Below are 21973 nucleotides of genomic sequence, written 5' to 3' on the forward strand. Positions count from 1 at the left end.
AATAAAGTGCACATTTCTTCGACTTGCTACTGACGTATGTTAAGGGTAATATTATTCTCCCTGCCTTCTGAAAGAGAGAAGTCGAGTGTTCTTTTGTTATGCGAGAAAAATGGAAATATGTTGAATTATCTTTATTCTTTCTTTATATCGTTGTACTCATGTGACATCACAAGCTATATTAGTCTTTTCATCTAGCCGTGACTGAGCAGAAACTTCAAAAATTCATAATTTTTAACGAATTGTCCGATTTTGCTCAAACTCTCACTGATGTGTTCTACTAATATTGCTGCATTTACTCAACCCACATGTCTATGAAGGTGAACTTGTCCTTTAAGATGTAGCCCCATCAGTGTAACGGCAAGATAGAATTGCTATCATAGATAAGTCCGTTGTATGATACTGTAAGGCTGTATTTGCATTTTGCCCTAAAAAAAGGCATGAACATAATTATTGATTGCATCTCCTTAGACTTCATATTACCTGCGTACTGAACCTTTCCGAGACACTAATGCGTATTATTTACTCTCTACTTTACTTTCTCATGATAGAAACTAAATGCATAAATGGAATATGATATAGAATGCATATTGTATGATCGAAGATGAGGATTTTATTGACAAGCATGTAGTGTACGGGTAACGAGGATATTATATGAACAAAGCTCATTAGACACATGGCAGACAGACAAACTTCATTATTGCTTACACTCCTATGGGATATCTTAAAGTCGGGACAACATAAAAACACATGCGCGCGCAAAGTGAGAGGTAGTGTTACTTTTTTTTCTATGCACATTTATTTTCTTTCAATGAGGTGAGTAAAACGGCTGATCGACAGAAGTTAACTACTCACTTCATTAAACGTACTACACGCAGGGAAAAAAAAAATCTCCATGTTTGAATTCAGTCTCACATAGAGACGTAACATAAATTAAATGCCAGTTTCGAATGATTTGCATATATCTAAGAAAGATAAATTTCACGCCACAAACGTTGATATATTATTGTAACCTGCTATGTTACTCTCTAAAAAAGATCGAGTGAAAATATTCACTCTCGAAAGAGTGAATACAAAAAAGAGTGAATTTAGAGTGAATTTTGAGTGAAAATGTTCATTTTCACTCATTTTGGAGTGACCTCAGGGATCACTCGAAGATTTTGGAGTGATCCCTGAGGTCACTCGAAAACGAGTGAAAATGAACATTTTCACTCAAAATTCACTCCAATTTCACTCTAAATTCACTCTTTTTTGTATTTACTCTTTCAAGAGTGAATATTTTCTCTCGATCTTTTTTAGAGAGTACGTTATGTTATAACTATGATCGATGCATTAAAAAAAAAAATCATTCCAAAGTGTTACACGCTTTTAGAAGTGGCGGTTCAGTCATATTCACAAATGAAAATTACGTGTTGAGATTGGCAATATGACCTTACAAGTCTCTTCTCTGATTGTACATGTAGGGTCTCGCACACACACACACGCACACACACACACACACACTTTAAAACCACGTCATGGCATTGAACTCACTCTCAAAATGGCGTCATGGCTAAAATTTCAAAAACAACTTCCTCTCACGGCAATTTCGATAGCTTTTTAATTAGGTGTTTAATGACCACGAAGACAGTGACCCCATTCTGGAAATTTGTGAAGTTTAAATGTGAATAAATTATTCCCAACGAAAATAATGCTACATAATCAAGGGGAGAAACAGACTTTTGATTGGAAATATTTAGTAGGGAATGAATAAAAAATGGAATCAATGTAGAACCGGTAATAGTTCCTCACATTATTTGTTTTCTTTTCCGATACAATAATTTGTACTCTTCATTCTTTTAACCCATTCACTTCGGGAACCTGGTGAGCTGTGTATTAAGTCTATGAGGATTTCAGAATTCAGTATGGAAGGCGTTAAGCGTAGTGTCAAATTGTGATGGTTTTACATAATACATGTACTTAGAAATGCTTTGTCTTAAGTATTATCATAAATCATGGTTTAAATCTAATTGTAGCGTAAGTATATTTAATTCTCAATACTGATGTTGATTACAATACAAAATGAACGTTCATCAAAATCCAAGGATTAGTATACAATGTACTTTCAATACATTTGTTTGTGCAAAATGATGTTTACAGAATCAGAAACATAATTTTCACTCAAAGACATCCCTTAGAATAAAAAAAGAAAGATACAAATGCTTTGGAATTCAATTTTTGATAGCAAATCATAATTTGTACTCAGTGTAAATGAAATTGTTATATTGCTACAGATTCTTTTCTTTTTTTTCAAAACGACTTGGGAATGTAGGGCATGACATTTTTTATTCGATGATTTATCCGATTCTAAAATCATTTAGGTAGTCCAATGCTGGCATTCACAAACGATTTCCTACATGTAACTTGTCAAGTCATGCCTATCGCACATTCGATGACTATGGGAACAGAAGAACGGGGCTAACATTCAAGATGGATATGTAACATTATCTTTTGGGGTGTCTTTTTTTAATTACGCAATTGCACGTCAAATGATCATCAAGACAGAATGATGAAAGCCCCGTATTTTCCCTATGCTTATACAGTCCACGGATTCTGATAAATGATTCACACGAAACACTCCCTTTTTCTTTTTTTTTTCCTTTTTTTTTTTGAGGGGGGATTTTCTATGAATGGATACAACATGCCTTTTGTGCCAAATCCTGGTCACTTGAACAGATTGCAGTTCACACAAGTTTCAGTCATGTTTGCATTTGTATCGTGACAATACGCAACGTTTCAAAGTTCTGAATAGACAGCGAACAAGGGCGTATAGGATCAGCACAATGAGAAAAAGGCAGATGGTCAAAAATGCGAAGACGTCTAGCAGGCTACTCTCGACCAAAGTGAGATTTTTGTAAGAGGAGCGGAGGTGATCGCCGCCATGTTTCATCACGTGTTCTACCCAGAATGCAGCGCGTTCCCGCGGTGGTATCGGTCGATCACGAGAAATGGCGGACACACGTTTGGCATTCTTTGCATACCTGGAAATGATAAGGAATAAAAAGTTATGATATTATAATGGTTATCTACTTTCAGCCGGTCTTTTTTTTTTTTTTTTTTGGGGGGGGGGGGAGGTTCTTTACCCTGCTTTTTTCGTTATCATCAAAATTGTTATTCTTTAAAATGAGCATATGAATTTCCTATATCGCTACAAAAATGTTGAAAACATTTTGAATTCTCACCACCAATATGCAGAATAGTGGTACTTTAGACATCTCACTTCCGATATTGAATTTCTCGACCAAATCACCGTATCTTGCAGAAATGAGGTACTCCAAGACGAAAGTATCTTATTTCATATGTAACATTATTTATAGGTATTATAACGAGGTAGAATATTGTGGCACATTTTAACAATGGTAATGGTTATTTGTATGGCGCTATATCCACAGAAGTGTTCAACGCACTTATAAGGCTAAGTGGATGTGGAAAATCATAGAGAGAAACAATGCACAACAAAAAAACAAAATAAAACGGGAAAAACTACTTATATGCACATTTACATACATGTAATTTTGTATTATGTACATTTTTCGTACCTCTAACCAGCATGTCGTTTATGTCTAATAATTTCATAGTTACGTACAGCCATATGCGTCTTTTAGTTTCCCTTAATAATAATCTATTGTACAGTATGTCCCCCCCCCCCAAAAAAAAAAAAATACAATCAGATTTCCACATTGATAACCTTTAAAATCATTCAACAATCTAAATGCTATTTCAGGGAAAGAAACATTAACTTTTTACATACATTTTGCAGAAAGCATTATTCAATTTGGTTAAGTGGTCACATAGAAAGATGGATCGTTATAAAGCATTCAATGGGTTTGTTTGGAATTTGGAAAAAGTACAACAATAGATAAAAGTACAAATCATGAAGTATGACACGAATATAATACATTGTATGTATGCATAACCATAATGTATATGATGAGAAAAACAATGCACACTTGCATGGAATGAACAATTAAATCGAATCATGCAATATTTTGTCACGGTAAGCTAGTGAAGGATGATGTGCACACGCACATACACAAACACCCGCACACACACACACACACACACACACATATATATATATATATATATATATATATATTCGGGAGAAAAAAAAATGTTACTTATGTGTATAACATTACACATGTTATATTCGTGTCAGACAGAACAAGGCCGAGCCAAAGGATTAAACAGTTTTAAAGAGTTTGACATGTATTTGCAGCATTGCCAAACTGTACAATCCGTGCCTGAGGAATAAAAGTATATCACTGCACAGGTGTGTGCTCCGACTTTGTAATAGGACCTACTTGTCATTGTTGAGGACCTCTCTCAAAGCAAACAGTATCGAGTCAGTAGTCAAGTTCATCCTGTCCAGGGCTACCCCAATACCCCGGGCCTTCACCCGCTCTGCTGTGTCGGGCTGGTCCCCCATGAGTGGTATGACGATCGTCGGTACGCCGTGGTAGACGAGCTCGTTGAGACCGTTGTTACCACCGTGAAACATGAAAAGTCTCGTCTTATTGTGACCTGAAGACAATTTTAGAGGAAAGAATACTTTGAATTTATTCCGACCCGTTGTACAATAAGATCCCCTTACAGAAAGTAAGTTTTGTCTTTCTAATATTTCTTTTTTTTTCTCCCTCTCTGATTTCCTTACCAACTATTGATTTGTGTATTTGCGTATATGTGTTTGTGTGATTGTGTGTTATGTTTCCAGATGATGAGGTCCCGTGTATTAAAGATGACGCACAGATTCTGATATAAGTGAATGTTGACGAGGCCAATACACAAGTAAACTTTGATTGTGTTCAAACAAGTGTTTAAATATTCCTTGATCGTTTAAATGAAAATTTCCTCGGTTCGAGATTCGAAATTACGTGCTATAGATTGTATTACCACTCCTGTAGGTGTCAAAACAGTAAAAGAAATAATCAACTGTTCATTTTTTTACATACTTAAAACTATTGTATCAAATGTCAAAGAGCGTACAGTTCTACGATGAATTCAAAGTTTATTCTATGAAAATCGTTTTTTTTCAAATGGCTGAGATGTCCAAAAACAAAGTAAATCAAAGCAGTTCTACTGAAAGGTTGGTCCCACCTTTCCTTAGGATTGCTTTGTTTGGATATCCCAGCTATTTCGAAACCAATTTTCATCAAATGAATTTTAAATTCCTCTTTGAATTGTATGCTCTCTCATCATTCATTTGGGGCTTCTTATCTGAAGACAAAAAAAATATCATAAAAAACATTGGAAACCTGAAGCCCCATCTCGAGTAAAACTGTACCGATCTTTTAAACTGAAAGAGGGGTGTTCGTGAGGACTGAGCTAGATTATAGGCCTAATTCATGGCGGTGATAAGATGAAGTCGAAACATATTAACAACATGATAATCCTCATCCCTCGATCGTTCACTGTGTATCGTTCTTTCATAATCCACTCGTGTTTGGAAGACACATTAAATGAAAGACCTTGATTATATTTGTCTGTTCTTTTTTTTTGTCGTCGTAGTCGGCGAAAATATCAATTGGATATTTCTCCTAAACATCTCAGATATTTTTAATATTTCGGAAAAATAGAAAATATATTACCCAAAAGATCATTTTGTGGAATCCACGAGAGAGTCTTGACATTTGGCGGCAGCGTTCTATTGAGCGCTCCCACATCTTTCATGTGCCATATCACTTTCTGATCCAGCTGAGCAAAGGCGTCGGCAAAGACTTGGACAATGTCTGACTTGAGTGACGTCATGTCTGTTCCAAACGTAAAGTATGAACCGAGCGAGAATACGACAACCCCATGTTCTCCAGAGCTTGACATGAAGTCTTCAAGTTCCTGTTGTCAAGAATATAAAAGGAGAAGGAAGAAAGTTGATGAGACATTTAATTTGTCCGAGATATTTCAAAATTTCGAAGGGGGAGGGGTTTAATTCAATTCCTATTTTTATTCTATTTGGCAATTTTGACAAAATTTGGTAATGTTAATAATGTCAAGCTGCAAACGAGTTTGTGTTCGGATATCAAAGTAAGCATTAGGGATAAATTACGTTAATTTAGGCTTTGCATTAATTGACAATTAAGTTGGAACTGATTGAAAAACTGCCCTTCATCGACGTAAATGATCCCCTACTATTAGTGTGTAAGTAATGTAGTAGTCCTGGTAAAAACTTACGGGCATACATATAATCAGGATGGAGTGGTTTCAACCACATTTGCTGAGGTTGCGGTCATCCAGTTTATGAAATCTGAAGTTGAATAGGTGCTGCCTTAATTCAAAAAAAAAAAAGCAGGTCATAAAATTACAATATACTTAGTAATATCTTAATATGAGCAAAGAAAATATTCAAATGAATCATTATTCAAAGTAGTGTGAAATAAAAACCAAGATACGAATATTTGCTTAAGCAAAGTAAACAGAGAGCGAGATGAAAAAGGAGGGATAATGGAATGACTAATACCAAAGACAAACGTTATACCACCTGTGGTAATGCAATGGGAGGTCGTGCTGTCAGACCGCCGATGGGAATGATGTTCGGGGTAATGTGCATCGGGAATTCAAAGGCAAAATCAGTGTTCACCAACCAGAGCATGACGTCATTCCTGATGAGGTCAAGAAGGGTCAGTTCGCTTGGGCCTAAATTATGTTCGGCAATGAGGGCGTCATACATTTGCAAGGCATAGGGAAACGCAAATCTGAAGAGACCGATGAGTAAAGTGTTGCCAAGCCGCTGGTAGAAATCCATCTTTTGAGGTAAACCCGAAGTCACTTCCGGCATGAAGGAGGGATAAAGTGGATTACCGGCACTTAAATGGATGACAAGGGAAAGAGTTACCGGTGATTCTCCAATCACCGGAAGAGGTCCAAGTTTCCTCGCAATAAGAAGCGGGCATAACCACACGGTGTCCATAATCATCACATCGAATTCTCCCTTCCGTAATTCACGGATAACAGCGTCGTCTTCCAAGATCTTTTTGCAGTCTGCCTGGTAACCAGGTTCAAAGATCATTTGATATTTTACCAGCTGGGTGAACCATGATTCAAATACGATTTGTCTGATGGACTTGAATCGGTTTAGCACCTCATCGTTAGATCCAGAGTGATTGAAGATCACGAAGTTAAGGTCCTTGTAGAGCGGATCCTTAGCCCTGTAACTATATGCGTCTCCTATGAGCATTGTGACGTTATGTCCTCGATCGACCAGTACCTTCCCCACCAGCGATCCGGCCATGAAGTGACTCCCTGCTCCGTACTCGGAAGAGATGAGGATGTTACCTCCACTGACCGATGCAGCCAAGCTCACCAACGCTACACAGAGCACTGCTACCCTATCCATGCTGGTAGAAAATGATGCCGGCACTGAACCTGGATATACATGAACACTCACGAATTTCACGTTTCAATAAACGACATGTGCTACAATCACGTCGGGACGTAAAATTTTGTGGCAATCCCACACCCTAGCATCTAAGAATACACAGCGTCAAACAGAGCAAATAATAGAACAGAATAATAGAACAACTAACAGGAAATGGAAGGGTGAAGACCTTCCCGGGTACACACTATGAACTTTAGACTCAACCACTTATTCATAGACAGATCTGACATCCCCTGTTTCTTATTGTACCGTATAGCGCCCTATTGTAATCTGCAAACAGGTAGAAACCTCAAAAGCGTGTACTGTACTGTTTCCTTCTTGTCCGGAACGTGTGGACATAGTGAGAAAATATCTATACAAGGACCGAATGGTGTTGATTCTTCCCCTTAACGTCTTCTGGTAGCAGGGGCAGCAAAACGTCTTTATGTACATAGTGTTAGTGTATGCGTGTCCTTGTTTGTGTGTGCCTGTGTGTATGTTGTGGCGGTATAGTACTCTCAGGAGTTAAAAGAAAACTGCACTGTATTCAAGGTATCTTAAGAATCCAAAGAATCGAATCAATATATACATGTTTATCATAATTACAGAAACAAAGTCAATTCTAAGTTACGCTAGAGGAAGGGGAAATTATCATAGTAATGAATCTTATGAATATTCATAATCTTAAGAATATTCATAGTTATATCAAAGCTACAAGGAAAACTATATGAACAGGGTTTTGTACAGGGCTTTTAAACGGTCAGGGAAAAGTGCAATATTGTATTTTACGATCGAATGTGCAATGATTGTGTCATGAATAAGCCATTCTTCATACAGTTGATTCATTTTTTAACAACTATGGTCGAAATATTGTAAATACTGTCCACTTCCATCTTCACGTCGAAAAAAATACCCCAAAATTATCATGTCCAAGCTATGGTTCTACTTTGGTTTAAACACAGGACAAATACGTGGATATGTAGCTATCGATATACATGTTTTAAGATAGAGTTTGATTCTATCTATAAATCCCTGGTGTAATACTATGTTTGATTCATCACTAAAGGATGTTGTGTTTCCAAAGTGTTTTAAAAGATTTAAACTGATATCTACTTACAAAGGAGGAAATGAGGATGTATATAAACAATTCCAGAAATCTGTTTAATGACCTTAACTTTTCCTCACGTAATATTATGTGAACGCTTTGCATTTTTTCAAGTTTGCAGATTTTTAGTTTCGCAATGATTCAAATGTTCTTTGTTCAGATTTCAATAATGAATTTAATTTTTTAATGATTGGTTTCAAGAAAATATGAATAGAATTGAAAAAAAAAATCAAATATTCAGAAACGTACAAAAATATTTATAACAAACTGAAAACTGCACTCTCATTCTACTCAAGTCATGTGAATGGATACTTCTTGAAAATATATGATGTTGACAAAGCTGTGTTTGTTTAAATGTATCTGCTTAGAAGTAATGAGATACGATGCTCTTAACATTTTGGTTTTGCAGAAAAAAAATGAATAAATAAAAAAAAAGGTAGGTACATACTGTGCAGGAAGGGCTGAAAATGTAGACTACCCAACTTGACATAAGTTTTCGCAATGTACATTGATAAATTTCGACCCTAAAATGTGGAATGGTCTCTAAAGTGTTAGCAAGCAGAGTGCTTCTATAGTTGCATTCTAGAGGAGACACATAGAGAATAATGTTGTAAATCCTTCACCTGCAATAATGCCTTCTAGTAATAAACCCATTGTTATTGACGCCATGCAGCATATATTTTCCTTTCTTCTTTCTTGAACTGTTTTGTATTGTATTTTTCTTGGATTCAATCATTATTATAATATAAAAGGAAACTCTTTGAAAGGTTAATGGTTTTTGTGTCTTCCTCCACACGTTGTTTCGCATGCAATTTCCATGCCGTTTTGTATTGTTCATTCCTTTTACGCAAGTTACAAGTGCAAGTTGCGGAAATACAGATGTCAATGAACCAAAAAAAAAAATAATAATAATAATGAATTTGAAATCAACAACTTGATAGTTACATGCCTGGCAATGTGCGTATGATTAACAGGGAAAACGAGAGGCATGTGGATTGGATTTCTTCAGGTTTTGACATGCTGCATCTCATACCGATATAGTTATTATCTTTTAGGCAGTCCAGTTTATACATCATGTCCAGTTAATACATTATGTGATCCTTAAGCTGTGGCATAGTGCATAAGACTCTCGACTCCCAGTCGGAGGACCCGAGTTCGATTCCCGCCCAGTGCTTACGTCCTTTGACAAGATGTTTTTACCCACAATGTCCCTCTCGACCCAGGTGTATAAATGGGTACCTGGCAACGCTGGGGTAATGATAATGGCAGGGCCCTCTGGTAGAGCAGTGGCAACACTGAAGAGGCTACCCTGAATAAATACGACCTTATTATTTTATTTATTGATAGTTCGAAAACCATTATTATGAGGTAGTACTCTCATTGGTATGAGTAATAGCTGAATAGAGTATAATTTCGTTGGAGATTATTTGAATATGAAAGCATGAATCAGTTTCATTAAATCCATGAGTAATTTTGAAATTGTTAAGTTCCAGATTTTGATCAAATTCTTACCCTCTGTACAAAATTGAACTTTACACAGGTACCAATGATGTGTATTTGAGTGTGTGCTTAAAATGACCCTGAAAAATAGACATAAATGCCACGAATACCACCTTTTCAGAGTTCTGCTGACTAGGCTTCTGGTCTCTTGCTCCTAGGCACATGAATGCTTTATCAATCATTCATGATGGATAATGCTTGCCCTGGGCACTGCTAGTCTGAATTCATGTCAAAGAGTAAAATTGCATGCACATGAAAAAAAGTAAGCACATGTTTTCATGTACTTGCAGACGCTACATTTCAGGATGAATAACGACTAGCTGTGATAGTGGAATTTCTCATGAATATGTAATAGAGCATTCAAACCCAGTCCATTGTTCAGGACCATTGTCTGGGTGTTAACCACACATTTCCATGCACACCCATTGTCCCTTGTGTAAAGTTAAAGTTTTGTACAGAGGGGCAAAAATAGAGCAAAATCTGAACCCTAACTTGAAAAGAGATTTTCAATTCAATGAAACAGAAATGTGCCTTCATTTAAATTACTTCCAACAAAATTGTACACTATTCAGCTATTGCTCATATTTTATCAATGTTAGTGTTATCTGATATATGGTTTTTCAACTATTAGGGATTAAAAGTGAGATATACTTTTTGTAACGCCTAGTACAACAAACACAAAAAAAAGAAATATTGAATGAATAAAAAGGAAGAAGAAAGGACAAGCAAGGAAGGAATAATAGGAAAAGACTTAAAAGCATAATTTACCATTTGCAGATGAAACAAAAACCCAAAATTGATGCTTTAAAATATTTACACAAATGTGAGTTAGGGATAGAAACAACCACTGTATGAAATTGAATCTGTATAATCGATGTTAAGTATTGGTAAATATACAAAATGTGAACAATAGATAAAATAAAGCTGTTTCCAGACTAAACCGTATACAGTTATGGTTTAATGAGAAAAATCGTGATATCTCCTTATATTTTAGGCTTAATCGCAAAAATTGTTTACAGTATATACAATGTTTTTGTGATACAACTGACCTACACATATGCATCGAAAGTGATATCATTAACATTTTTTTTAAATCACTGTTCCCAAAGGTAAACCAGACCTTTAAGTGTACAAGGAAAAAAAGATCAAATGGAGGGGAGTTGAAGGGTCAAAACCAATGTACATGATATTGGTGATGAGAAATGTATATCATACACGCCATCACACGTTTTCAAGCACACACACACAGACATTACATGTACTGTATATATATAATATATAAATATATATATATATATATATATATATATATATATATATCCTTTTCTACATTATAGAAAATATTATATTTTAGAAAAGATTTCGAAGTAGGGTGGTAATGCATTTCAGTCCAACAGTGTTATTTATTCAGACCAAATTTTCGACGAATACATTCAGAATTGTCATTGTTGACCCTGAGGAAGACGAATGTATTCGTCGAAAATTTGGTCTGAATAAATAACACTGTTGGACTGAATTACATAACCACCCTTCTTCGTCATCTTTGCTGTACTGGTACCAACACGCGGACTACAAGTATCATTATACCATTATATACATATATATATATATATATATATATATATATATATGGGTGAGAATTTTGAACGATGTACAATTGCCAATTTTCGAACCTTGTGACATTCTTTCCCTTAGAACACGCCAGGATGATCTAAGAAACCAGATTTTTTCATGCCATCTCAAAGATTGGTAAATTTCCTTTCAGGAAACATATGGTTTGGTTGACTTTTGCCTGATATTTTTCATTTCACAAGGACTTAAAGCGTAAAAATACGGTAAAAACGCTATTTTCACAATAATTTTTGTTTTTCAAACTAATGATGTGCATTTTTAATGGTACGTGGCATCTAATATCTGAGCATGTTCTGGATCTGACATATCATGGGTATGTACCACAAAATTATAAGAACTTTATGAGCACGTACAAAATTACAGAGAACAATTAAAATATCAAAGTCCTAAACAGACGAACGTCCGCGATGCTTTTATTTCTATCGCTGCTGCAAATTGTACTTTGTTGTCCCAACTGTAACGTATACGAAAATTTGGTGTTCCACCTAATGAACATATCCTGCAAAAATTGTACGTCTGCTGGCTGTACATGGGACGTAATATTCTTTTATGCAAAATTATACTCAGTTTTCGTCACGGACGTGCTTCCGCTATTTTCTAATAAAGATCGTAGCCCATGAAACGATATTGGCGATATTGTTCTGAGTCGTAATCAACTAAGATCTAGCAACACGATGATATGTTTGTTTTGAGTTTCTGTCCATCCTTTGTCAAATAGGAACCGAAATTGTATTTTTAGACGAACCTCCAAGAAAAAAAGAACGTCCGTGATGATTAAAACGTTTTCGAGTGGGACACCATCTTGCTTTGATGGCGAAGGTGCATTTTACCTTTGGCTCTCTTGCCGAGGAGCTGCATGCCATTTTTGGAGCGGACTGAGGTTCGTCCGCAATTTTTGGACCATGCAAATCACCAAAAACCAAGCAAATAATTGATATTTTCTCTGAAAATTCACCTCCTGATCCCCCTCCGAGCGATACATATGTTGTAAGGATGTCAAATTTCTTATAATTTGCATTGACAATACCTTTTCAAATTTTTGAAAGAGTTAGGAAGGCTAGGTACTCTCTGCCGATTACTTATCCGTCCTGGAACATGACCCTAGTAGTAGAACGAACGTCCGTGATAATTCCAGAGAACGTCCGTGACGTATGCAATCCCTCCGATAGGGATAACTTGTCCCGAAAGTATCCTGTATTCTTTGAAACTTTTGGCTCGAATAGCGACAAATAAAGTTTTACAAAGTAAACAATGAGTTTAGAGCAGTACTTTCAGAATTTTTAAGGCGTTATGTGATCATGATGAACAAACAGTTGAAAATTTACTCACAATTTTACGCTTGTTTTCCCTCTAATTATACAAAAACAGCTAAACACTTAAAACAAAGTTATGGGAAAATGGAATTTTGCGTAATCTGTAATTTCTGTGCGTTTAAATTTCTTTCTAATGAGGTTCTGGAGACAATTTGTACTGTTACAGGTTCTGAAAGTTTCGCTCACGGACGTTCTGTCCGAGAAAGGAAATTTCTGACAATTACAAATATATCACTGCACATAAGATTAAAGTTAGTTGAAAATATTACCAAATCACCGAGCCGCTCATACCCGAAAGTGAATAGCGTTCAGCACTCAATTTACCTGTAATAACAAACGGAAAACGTTTTTTTCACGGATGTTCGTTGGTTGAATAAGTCAATGGATTACATAGTAGGAGAAAGAGGATCAGTGCCACTTTTTAGTGACAGGTGCTCTAAGTGTTTATCTTTTGAGTATGGTAGCTGCCGTCTCAAATAGAACACATCCAGTTTTGGTCTCCATAACGGACGTTCGCTGTAATTGTCATGATATTAAATGCCTTAATTCATTCTTATTTTTCTCTTCATGACGATTTTCTTTCATTCCCTCAATAGCCTGAACATGCTGCGACCAAACAGAAAACAAAAACAAAACAAAACAAAACAAAACAAATCCGAAAAGTGCGACGCAATCACATTCAGGATAATGACGGAAGAAGTCTGTAATGAGCATGTGTTGAATAAGAAACGGAAAAGTTTCAAAAGGACGTGGAAGCAGTTGAATGAAAATGACTGAGAAACAGAGAAGGGATCGAGCTCCAACACACAGAGAAAAGAATTGCAAGTGCACCCCCGTTATACCAAATTCCTCTGGAGAAGTTTTTGTTTGTTTGTTTATGTTTTTTATTCATCGAAATGCCGTCACAAGCGAACAAAAATCATGCAGTATACAATTATTGTCTGATGAAAACACACAAATCCTCCGCTTATCATCACATGGTGTTGTTTTATACTCATCAATGAAAAGCAATATTCATTTGTAATTTTTTCAAAGATTTTTTTTTCATTTTACATTTAAGAGACAGAGAGATCGTCAGTTTGTTTGTGCTTTTGTGCTTACTTTGAAAACACATATTAAAAAAAGTAATGATTAAGAATAGGTTTAAGGTTGCACTTTGATACGTTCGCTCTTCCAAAGATTCATTACTCCGATGTCCAAAGGTTTGTTATTCCAAAATGAAAAAAAAAATTGTAGTTAATTCAGGAGGTTTGTTACTAGAAATGTTCTTCGAAAAATAGATATTAAGGATCATTATTTTAGGTCCGTTCTTCTAAAAGTGGAATGGGCCTGATATTCGTTTAGGTGAAAACGGTTATTATGAGGTTTTGAAATTGGATGATTTTAGTTGTTAACTTGTTTCTCCACATTTGGATAAGCGAACATAAGTTTTCATTTTCCAATTAATAAGCCTTTCGGATAACCTTCGGAGATTCCTATCATGTACCGAATAAAAAAGCTTCATGATTATACGAACTCTATCAATTTTCGTATTGACAAACTGTATGAATAACGAGCCTCCGAAATGGCGCGCTACAAAAGGTTTGTTATAACAAACCATATTGTATAACATCGAAGTCACAAACATCCATCCAAGATATATGGACTTATTGTGTCTTATTATGACGAAACTTCGCAGTATCGAACCTATTATCATTTCTGACTAATATAATAACACAATTTTTTCTCGGTAACAGTGTGTAACACAAGGAGCAAACACAGAGGGATTTCTTCGTAACGTATTCGTTTGCCCTCCCCAGCTAAACTTCGTATTTCTATAACGGAGCACATTTCTGTTGTTTTTCTATATTAACTCTTTGTCATAATTTTAGCTGTGACCATGTTCGTTATAGAAAAAGCAAATTTTGCATTGTAGACTTTATTGAAGTTTAGGACCTGAATATTTACTTCATGATAGCGAAATTTTGATAAATATAATTATTAGTTCTCAAGGATGGACTACGTCACTGAGATTACACTGAGATTACGTTTGTACGTTCATTTACGAGAGATGGAAAAATTGTTTTCTTTGATTCCTCAGTATGAGAAGATAAACAAGCTTATATAATTGAGAATTGGTAATATCTATTCAGGATTTTGCAGAGGAGTTTGTTCTGGACATGAAATTGCTGTTTGTTGTGAGTAGAATGCGTTTCCAACTCAAGAGAGCTGCATTGTTCAATATCTTGTTTGTTCCGAACGTCCGTGAGCTACATGCGAACCTCCGTGATGAAAACTATGCTATGTGTGTTGGGTTATAGAGACTGCCCAGATGAGATACATCTTAAAAAGGTATATTATTATTTGGGAGTGAGGATTAAAGTATAGGATAGTGAAATAAGAGGTGAAAATATTGAGTTTCTGTAAAATGCGCGTAAAGTGGAGAAAGTGTTTACCGGAAGAGCAATATTTTCACAGAAATGACGAATTTAGTTAAATCATCAGTTGTCTACCATTACGTACAGGTTAAGTGTACAAGCTTAATATTCTGCAATCACGTACACATGTCCCTTAAGATATTTCGTTAGGATTTTGAACTGAATCAGATCTTTGGAAACTATGTTAAATGGTATTCAAATGTATGTGCAGTACTATTCCTTACGGACGTTCGCTGCTCTGGACATGGTAAACTTCAGCGGTGAATAAAAACTTGTTCCTCTGGGAAAATCCTAGTATAATTGGGTTCATATTAAAGCTTGAGTTATACTCTTTCAGGTAAGATGAATGATTTGGAGAATTTCCTATTTTTTAAATTTTGCCTTGTTTTGGCTCAATTGTACATCGTTCAAAATTCTGACCCATATATATATATATATGTATATATATATGTATATATATGACAAATTATTACAGGCTTATTCGGTGGGAGCCAAAAGAGGCTCAAATGTTTATTTCTACACGAAATTGAGAACATGATTTGCACGGGTGTAGATGATAACTGTGACAAAGAAGTTTAAAGTAACCTGTGAAAGGACAATAGTCATAAATACATTATGTGTAATCATGCTGTGTCATATGATGCATATCCCTTATGTTTACATATCAGCAGTTAACTGGTCATTTTTTTCTGTCCCGTTTCCTTTTCCCAATGCCAGCTAATGCCCTATATAGGGCCTAAATTAAATGGTCTAAATAATTACTAGTCGGCGATTATAGTCATAATGCAATCACATACCTATTACAGCTAGGATGGAAATCGTTGTATTGCTAGCAGTGACATCACATCCGGTGATGCAATTCAAGAATTTGATCAGTTGCCGACGATCTATACTGAAAAGATGACTTCGGTAACCATAATAATTAAAACCTTCTCTATCGTTGTGAGATAACACTGAGAGTAATGTTTTCCCTCGATCCAATACTTTTTACTTTAAGTAAAAAGCATTAACTAATAATTATACTATATTTATAATATAAAAAGGTAATCTCTCTTGGAAAATATAACATTAAGCAGAGAGATTTATATCACACAACCGAAAAGGCAATATCCAGTTATTACCACATAACTAACAAGAAAAGAGTAGATTAGCAACAATAAAGAGGCATACAAAGTGTTCTAACGAAAATGGGTTTGGAGGTTTATAAACTTTCAATAGTGCAGGGAATTTTGTGTTCAAATGCAATTATGATAGAGTTGATACACCACGGTCAGATGCTTTTTAATGAGAAAAGAAAGATTTTTAAAAATTCATTGTAAACTTGTATTCTAATTGTAATCGTATTTCGAAATATGCTAAGACTTTCAAATTAGTACCAAAATAGAGTTTTTGTTTTCTATTTATTTATTTTTAAGATGTAAAACTGCGACATTCAATCGGGCTAACTTCTGACTGGTCAGGTACGAACGAGACATGCAGAGAAAATGAAAAAAAAAATCACAGTCAAATAAGCGTTTAGTTATAGCTTGTGCAAAATAATCGCTTTCCTCCATATTTCGTTGCTAGGTGTCTCTCAACATCTTTCTAGAAGTTCTAAGTTTGATGGTGATCGGTGCAAACTGTCTAAAACAATTAAAGTCTGAATATATCAACTCGCCCTGTTGCATTATTTTGCCACGTCCTATGGATTTGGAACCTCCCTTTGGTATGTAGTTGCAACTGTATATTTATAGTCCATATAGATTTCAGAATCCGTCAAAGAAAAGTAATGTCACTGTTCATAAACATAAGTAATAGCCGCTGAAATGTTACATCCTTTGTGTGTTTCATTTTGGTTTTCCACAAAAGGAAGGTGAAATCCACACGAACAAATCAATGTATTTCCGTTTCACTGCATTTCAGCTCGGTTCTCGAAGTATCCCTTAGACAAACCTGCTTTGAATGAAAGGTTTGGTAATCATGGTGTGTGGTCATTGAAGCTGAGATCTCGCCATGATGAATAGATTACGACAAACATAATGGAAAAAATGAACGTGAAATGTAGTGGATAAGGTTTCTTTAAATTCAGGTGAAATTCATAGCACGATCATTATTCACTATTTGTCTATATCTAAGGCAATGAAAGGGATTCGTGTCAGACATAACTCGCTTGAAAAAGGGGGCTTTAATCACATATAATATTCTATCCCAATACGTCTTCTTAAGAGGTCTTAAGAGGTGCTTAAGCTGTTTCTACTTCTGCTTTAGGCCACAACTGTTGTTTGTATTAAGAACCGATCTTTTCCTTTAAAAAAAAGACGGCGGAAGTTCTAAGATCTGCGTCAGTGCGCTAGCAAAGTCTTCTCTTTGACACAGAATGCACTTTAGTAGACAGCCATAAACACTGGCCCGTGTTCCCTTGCCTCTGGGGTTGCACTCTACTCCTTAAATCCACTCCTTGCCCTCCTCACCGTGAGCGGTATTTGTAAACTATAGAGGTGACTTGTTTTCTTTCTAGAGTGCCGCGGTACACTTCTCTTTCTTAAGTTCCCATGGTGCTATACTCGACGCTACCGTCCACTATTTCATGGAAGTAACGACAAGACCGCCCCTCATAAGATTGAACAAATGCTAGATGAGAGTTTGCCTGATGCAGGAAGCCGAGTTGAGAGCGAGAAGAGAGAGGGCGAGTCGATGATGGGCGAACCAAGTGCATTTTTCGTTGGAACGCAGGCATCCTTCAAAGACGCTCTACTATTCGTTGCAAAAGCTCCTCTTATTTGGTCGGGTTCAGGTGTGGTAGGATGTCGAAATCCGGCTTCACTCTTCGCCCCGTGATCTGAGTATTGACAAGATTCAAGAACCAAGGACAAGTATATTATTCCAAAGCAAGTCCATCTGATTCGCATAATCATATTTCCGAATTACAATGCTTATGGCGTATGTGTGGGGTAAAACACTCCCGTTTAGGCATACTCCTAGTAGAAAGTAGACGTGTGTGGACATAACACACAAGAACGATAATGTTGACATCATCGCATCGTATATCTGACCCTTCAACAAGCTTCATGACTTTGTGATTGTGACTTTATAATGTGTTTTGGGTTGTTGTTGTTTTTTGCATAATCAGTTGTATCGCAAAACACCACAACTGGATAAATATTCTACAATAAAGCCGCAATTATAAGGAAGTATCACTATTTTTTCTCAATAAACATTCACGGTGACGGTATATCCTTGAAACGGGTTGTAATAAAACTATTGTTCACATTTTGTATTTATTTGATAATACCTGACATTGATTATACTGATTAACATTTCATGTTGGTTATCTTAATACTAAATTCACATTCTTAGAACTATTCTGAAGCCCTAAAGCTGGGTTTTCTTTTTGTCGGCAAGGGTTAGCAAAGAGCTTCACGATGCCTTCAAGAATTTCCCGACGTTTACACATTCGGACGGTTTTTCTTTATGATTTGCCCATCATTACCCAATAATATAAGGAATGTATTACAAAGTCTGTATTCTGGTGGAGTCACACAATTGGAAAATGGCACGTGACTGTCATAGGAATATAGAATTATCAATAGTTCGTTCGAAGTTGGCTCCAAAGTTGGTCAAATACCATCAACAGCCGAAGCAACTACGATGTCCACAAGGCGGCTACACGATGGCACCCGAACTGCACAAGAAGGCTATACGAAGATGAGATTCTTAATTCTACAAAACACTGAAAGGAAACATTATAATGATCGTGGCTCCACGAAGATTTTGACTGCTTTCGGCGACGCATTCGAAAAGTCCCTATTTTCTGTTCAATGGGCTAACTACCTGGTATTGAGATTCCATTTGACGAAGGTTCGACGTCGATTGCGATTCCATGTGACAAAGGTTCGACGTCGCCCGAGTCCTCAGCTTTATCAGCTACGTTCGTGGCGCCCTCAACGCTGGGTCGCGTGATGAAGTATGTCATCATGTCGCCCTTTCCTTTGATGTGCACACTCCCTCTGACTTCTGCGTGGAATTTTGTCTCCACACCCTTGAGCAAACTAGTAATTACACGTAGAATTAAAAGAATCATTTATTGCTTTGTCTGTCTTTGTTTTCTTACTTATTCCCCTTTTCAGGGAGAATGTCATGATAACAATTTGAGATAAAAAGATATTTACGTTTAACATAATTGGGCGAATAAAGAGAGTTACTGCGCTCCCTGTCAGGTTCCCATAAGAATATTAGAATGTGTATTCTTTAAATTAATATCTTGAGTGTCTCCTCAATATCTGAAGGCAAACAAGAAGGAAACAACAAAAGAAGAGATTGAAAGCAAATTGAAGACTCACTTGACCACTGCTTCGCTGGCGTGGATCTTTCCCGCAGCTCCATGGCTCTCCATCCGAGAGGCGGTGTTCACCGTGTCGCCGAACAGACAGTACCGTGGCATCTTGACCCCAACCACGCCCGCTACGACGGGACCAGTGTGAGCACCAACACGGATCTTTGAAAAATTAGAATTGATTATTGTTTACGAAGGACAAGAAGAAAAGTGTTTTACTCTAAAGAAAAAAAAAACTTTGTAAGGAAAACGATTTCAATAGGAGAAGCTATGCTTGAGTTTTAACAATTATCATAAAGAATAACGGATGATTTAGGTTTAAGAAAAGATACAATGCTTGAGTAGTAAGTTGAACCCGCATGAATGCTCTATGGCATTCTCGAGAACGGAACTAGTCTCTGCCCGTGACCGTGACAGTTACGGTAGCAGACATCCATTGACGTTATTGATCAGCTCATTGTGATTTTGTGTTCATTTTCCTTTGACAATAATATATTAATAGTAAGATGTAACAGAAATGTATTAGCGTATAATTCGGAATCGACCAATCAGAGAAGAGAATTCCTTTGCCTGCCTTAGACTGATTTAGATTTGATACAGATGTACGGGATTACTATTTGTAAACTTCCACGCGTTTAAATACGAAATATCGCACGCCGCTCATTTCACTCATCCCAATATATTACCTATCAGTCATGTTTAGTGTTGTGTGCGACGCGCAAACAATTTAGGCGTGAATATAATAACACGTAATTACTCGCCCTTTCGTGTGGTATGGAATTGGGTGCGGCATTACCCCCACACTCTAAGCTTTACTCCACCAGCCGACGTTTTACCTGTATGCAATGATCCTTAACAGGGGACGTCAGAGTGGGCGCAAGGTCCAGCGCGTCTAGACCGAAAGAGATGACCCGTTCAGTGTGTGTCTTACTGAAAACCGGAAGTCCTCCAACTACCATGTACGCATCCCCAATTGTCTCCACCTGCGGTCAAGAGGATTGATGGCATTACTGGTTATAGTTTATGCAGCCCAATGCCCCCTCCCTCACCATGAAAAGACTAGTGTATCAAGAAATCAACATCTTCATTTATTCTTCACAGCTGATTTTTTCCCCTGTTCAAATAAACATATTAATGAAATTACGTTCCATGCATACCATCTGGCATAAGAATATACGAAAACTTTTGCATGTATCAAAAAGAAAAATTATTTCTAAGTCTGTAATACAAGACCAAGAAAAAAATGCACATATTATGACTGTATTAACGAGAGACGAGGAAAGATACCTTGTAGATATTGTAAACGGTGGTTAGTTTGTCGAACTGGCTGTATATTTCGTTGAGAAAGTGAACGACTTGTATAGGCTGGCACTGAGAGCACATGTCAGTAAACTTGACGATGTCGCTAAACATGACCGTCACTTCGGGGAATTCACCTGGTTGAGTAGAGTGGGAACGAACAGAAATATGAGAGCTGCGAAATATTGCAAATTTTGATGATGGGTCTACACTATACGGATAGACTAATTCTGTATCTCATATATCATATGACTCTCGCTTTTGTGTACATGTACCGGCCCTGCCAGAAAGAACACAGTGTCCCACAGTGTGTAACACGATGTAAAACACAGTGAACACAGTGTGAAAACGGTGTGAAATCTCTCCACACTGTTAAATTCGAGCGCTTTAACATTGGGGAACACATCTGTGAAAAACTACACCACAATGTGAAATCACCTTCACACTGTTAAATTCGAGCGCATTCGCATAGCCGATTGTGTCAACACATTGTGCAAACACAGTATGTACACTATGTTCTTTCCAGCAGTAAACTGGATAAATCTAGAGTGAGGTATTCATAACAAAGAGTATAGGTTTTCACGGCCAATTTCGCACTTTTGTCAGTCCATTTGATAAAAGGTTCATTCACTTTAGCGAAAATCCTCGTCACTGCATATTCTGGCATTCAAAATTGCAAGTTGGTCATTCAATTTCGTATTTTGATCAATGAAATTTGCACATGTGCCTTTCGACTTCGTAAAACGAGCATTTGGCACATGCTCTTCAGTCATTCAAATTCGCCAACACTGGCCGAAAGGGGTATTTCAGTCATTCAATTTCGCGTATGGCAGTCAAATTTCTAACATGTTCATTCAAATTAAGGTCATGTTATTTCTTTTTTGAAAAGGTGATAACATTTAAGCGCGTATTTCTATGTGACTTTTTGTTTCATCCACGCAGTGTCAAGCAGAAAAAGTATCATATTTTTGACCATCGAGAACTCGAGTTTGTTGTTCTGTAACGCCC

General features: G+C 36.6%; 1 protein-coding gene and 1 pseudogene across 1 annotated transcript; both read right to left on the minus strand.

Annotated features, from left to right (window-relative positions):
• Nucleotides 1-4336: 4336 nt before the first annotated feature.
• Nucleotides 4337-7366, minus strand: LOC139730096 (UDP-glucuronosyltransferase 2B18-like). Its single transcript, XM_071641004.1, has 3 exons — nt 6509-7366; nt 5625-5868; nt 4337-4560 (listed from the first exon to the last, which is right to left on the minus strand). The coding sequence occupies exons 1-3, from the start codon at nt 7364-7366 to the stop codon at nt 4337-4339; spliced, it is 1326 nt and encodes a 441-aa protein (XP_071497105.1).
• Nucleotides 7367-19156: 11790 nt separating this feature from the next.
• LOC139730097 (guanylate cyclase soluble subunit beta-2-like) overlaps nt 19157-21973 on the minus strand; it is a 41679-nt pseudogene continuing 38862 nt past the window's right edge.

The sequence above is a fragment of the Diadema antillarum genome, unplaced genomic scaffold (assembly GCF_040938485.1).
Source record: "Diadema antillarum isolate AM-2024a unplaced genomic scaffold, OU_Dant_1.0 seq00000291_RagTag, whole genome shotgun sequence".
NCBI lineage: Eukaryota > Metazoa > Echinodermata > Echinoidea > Diadematoida > Diadematidae > Diadema > Diadema antillarum.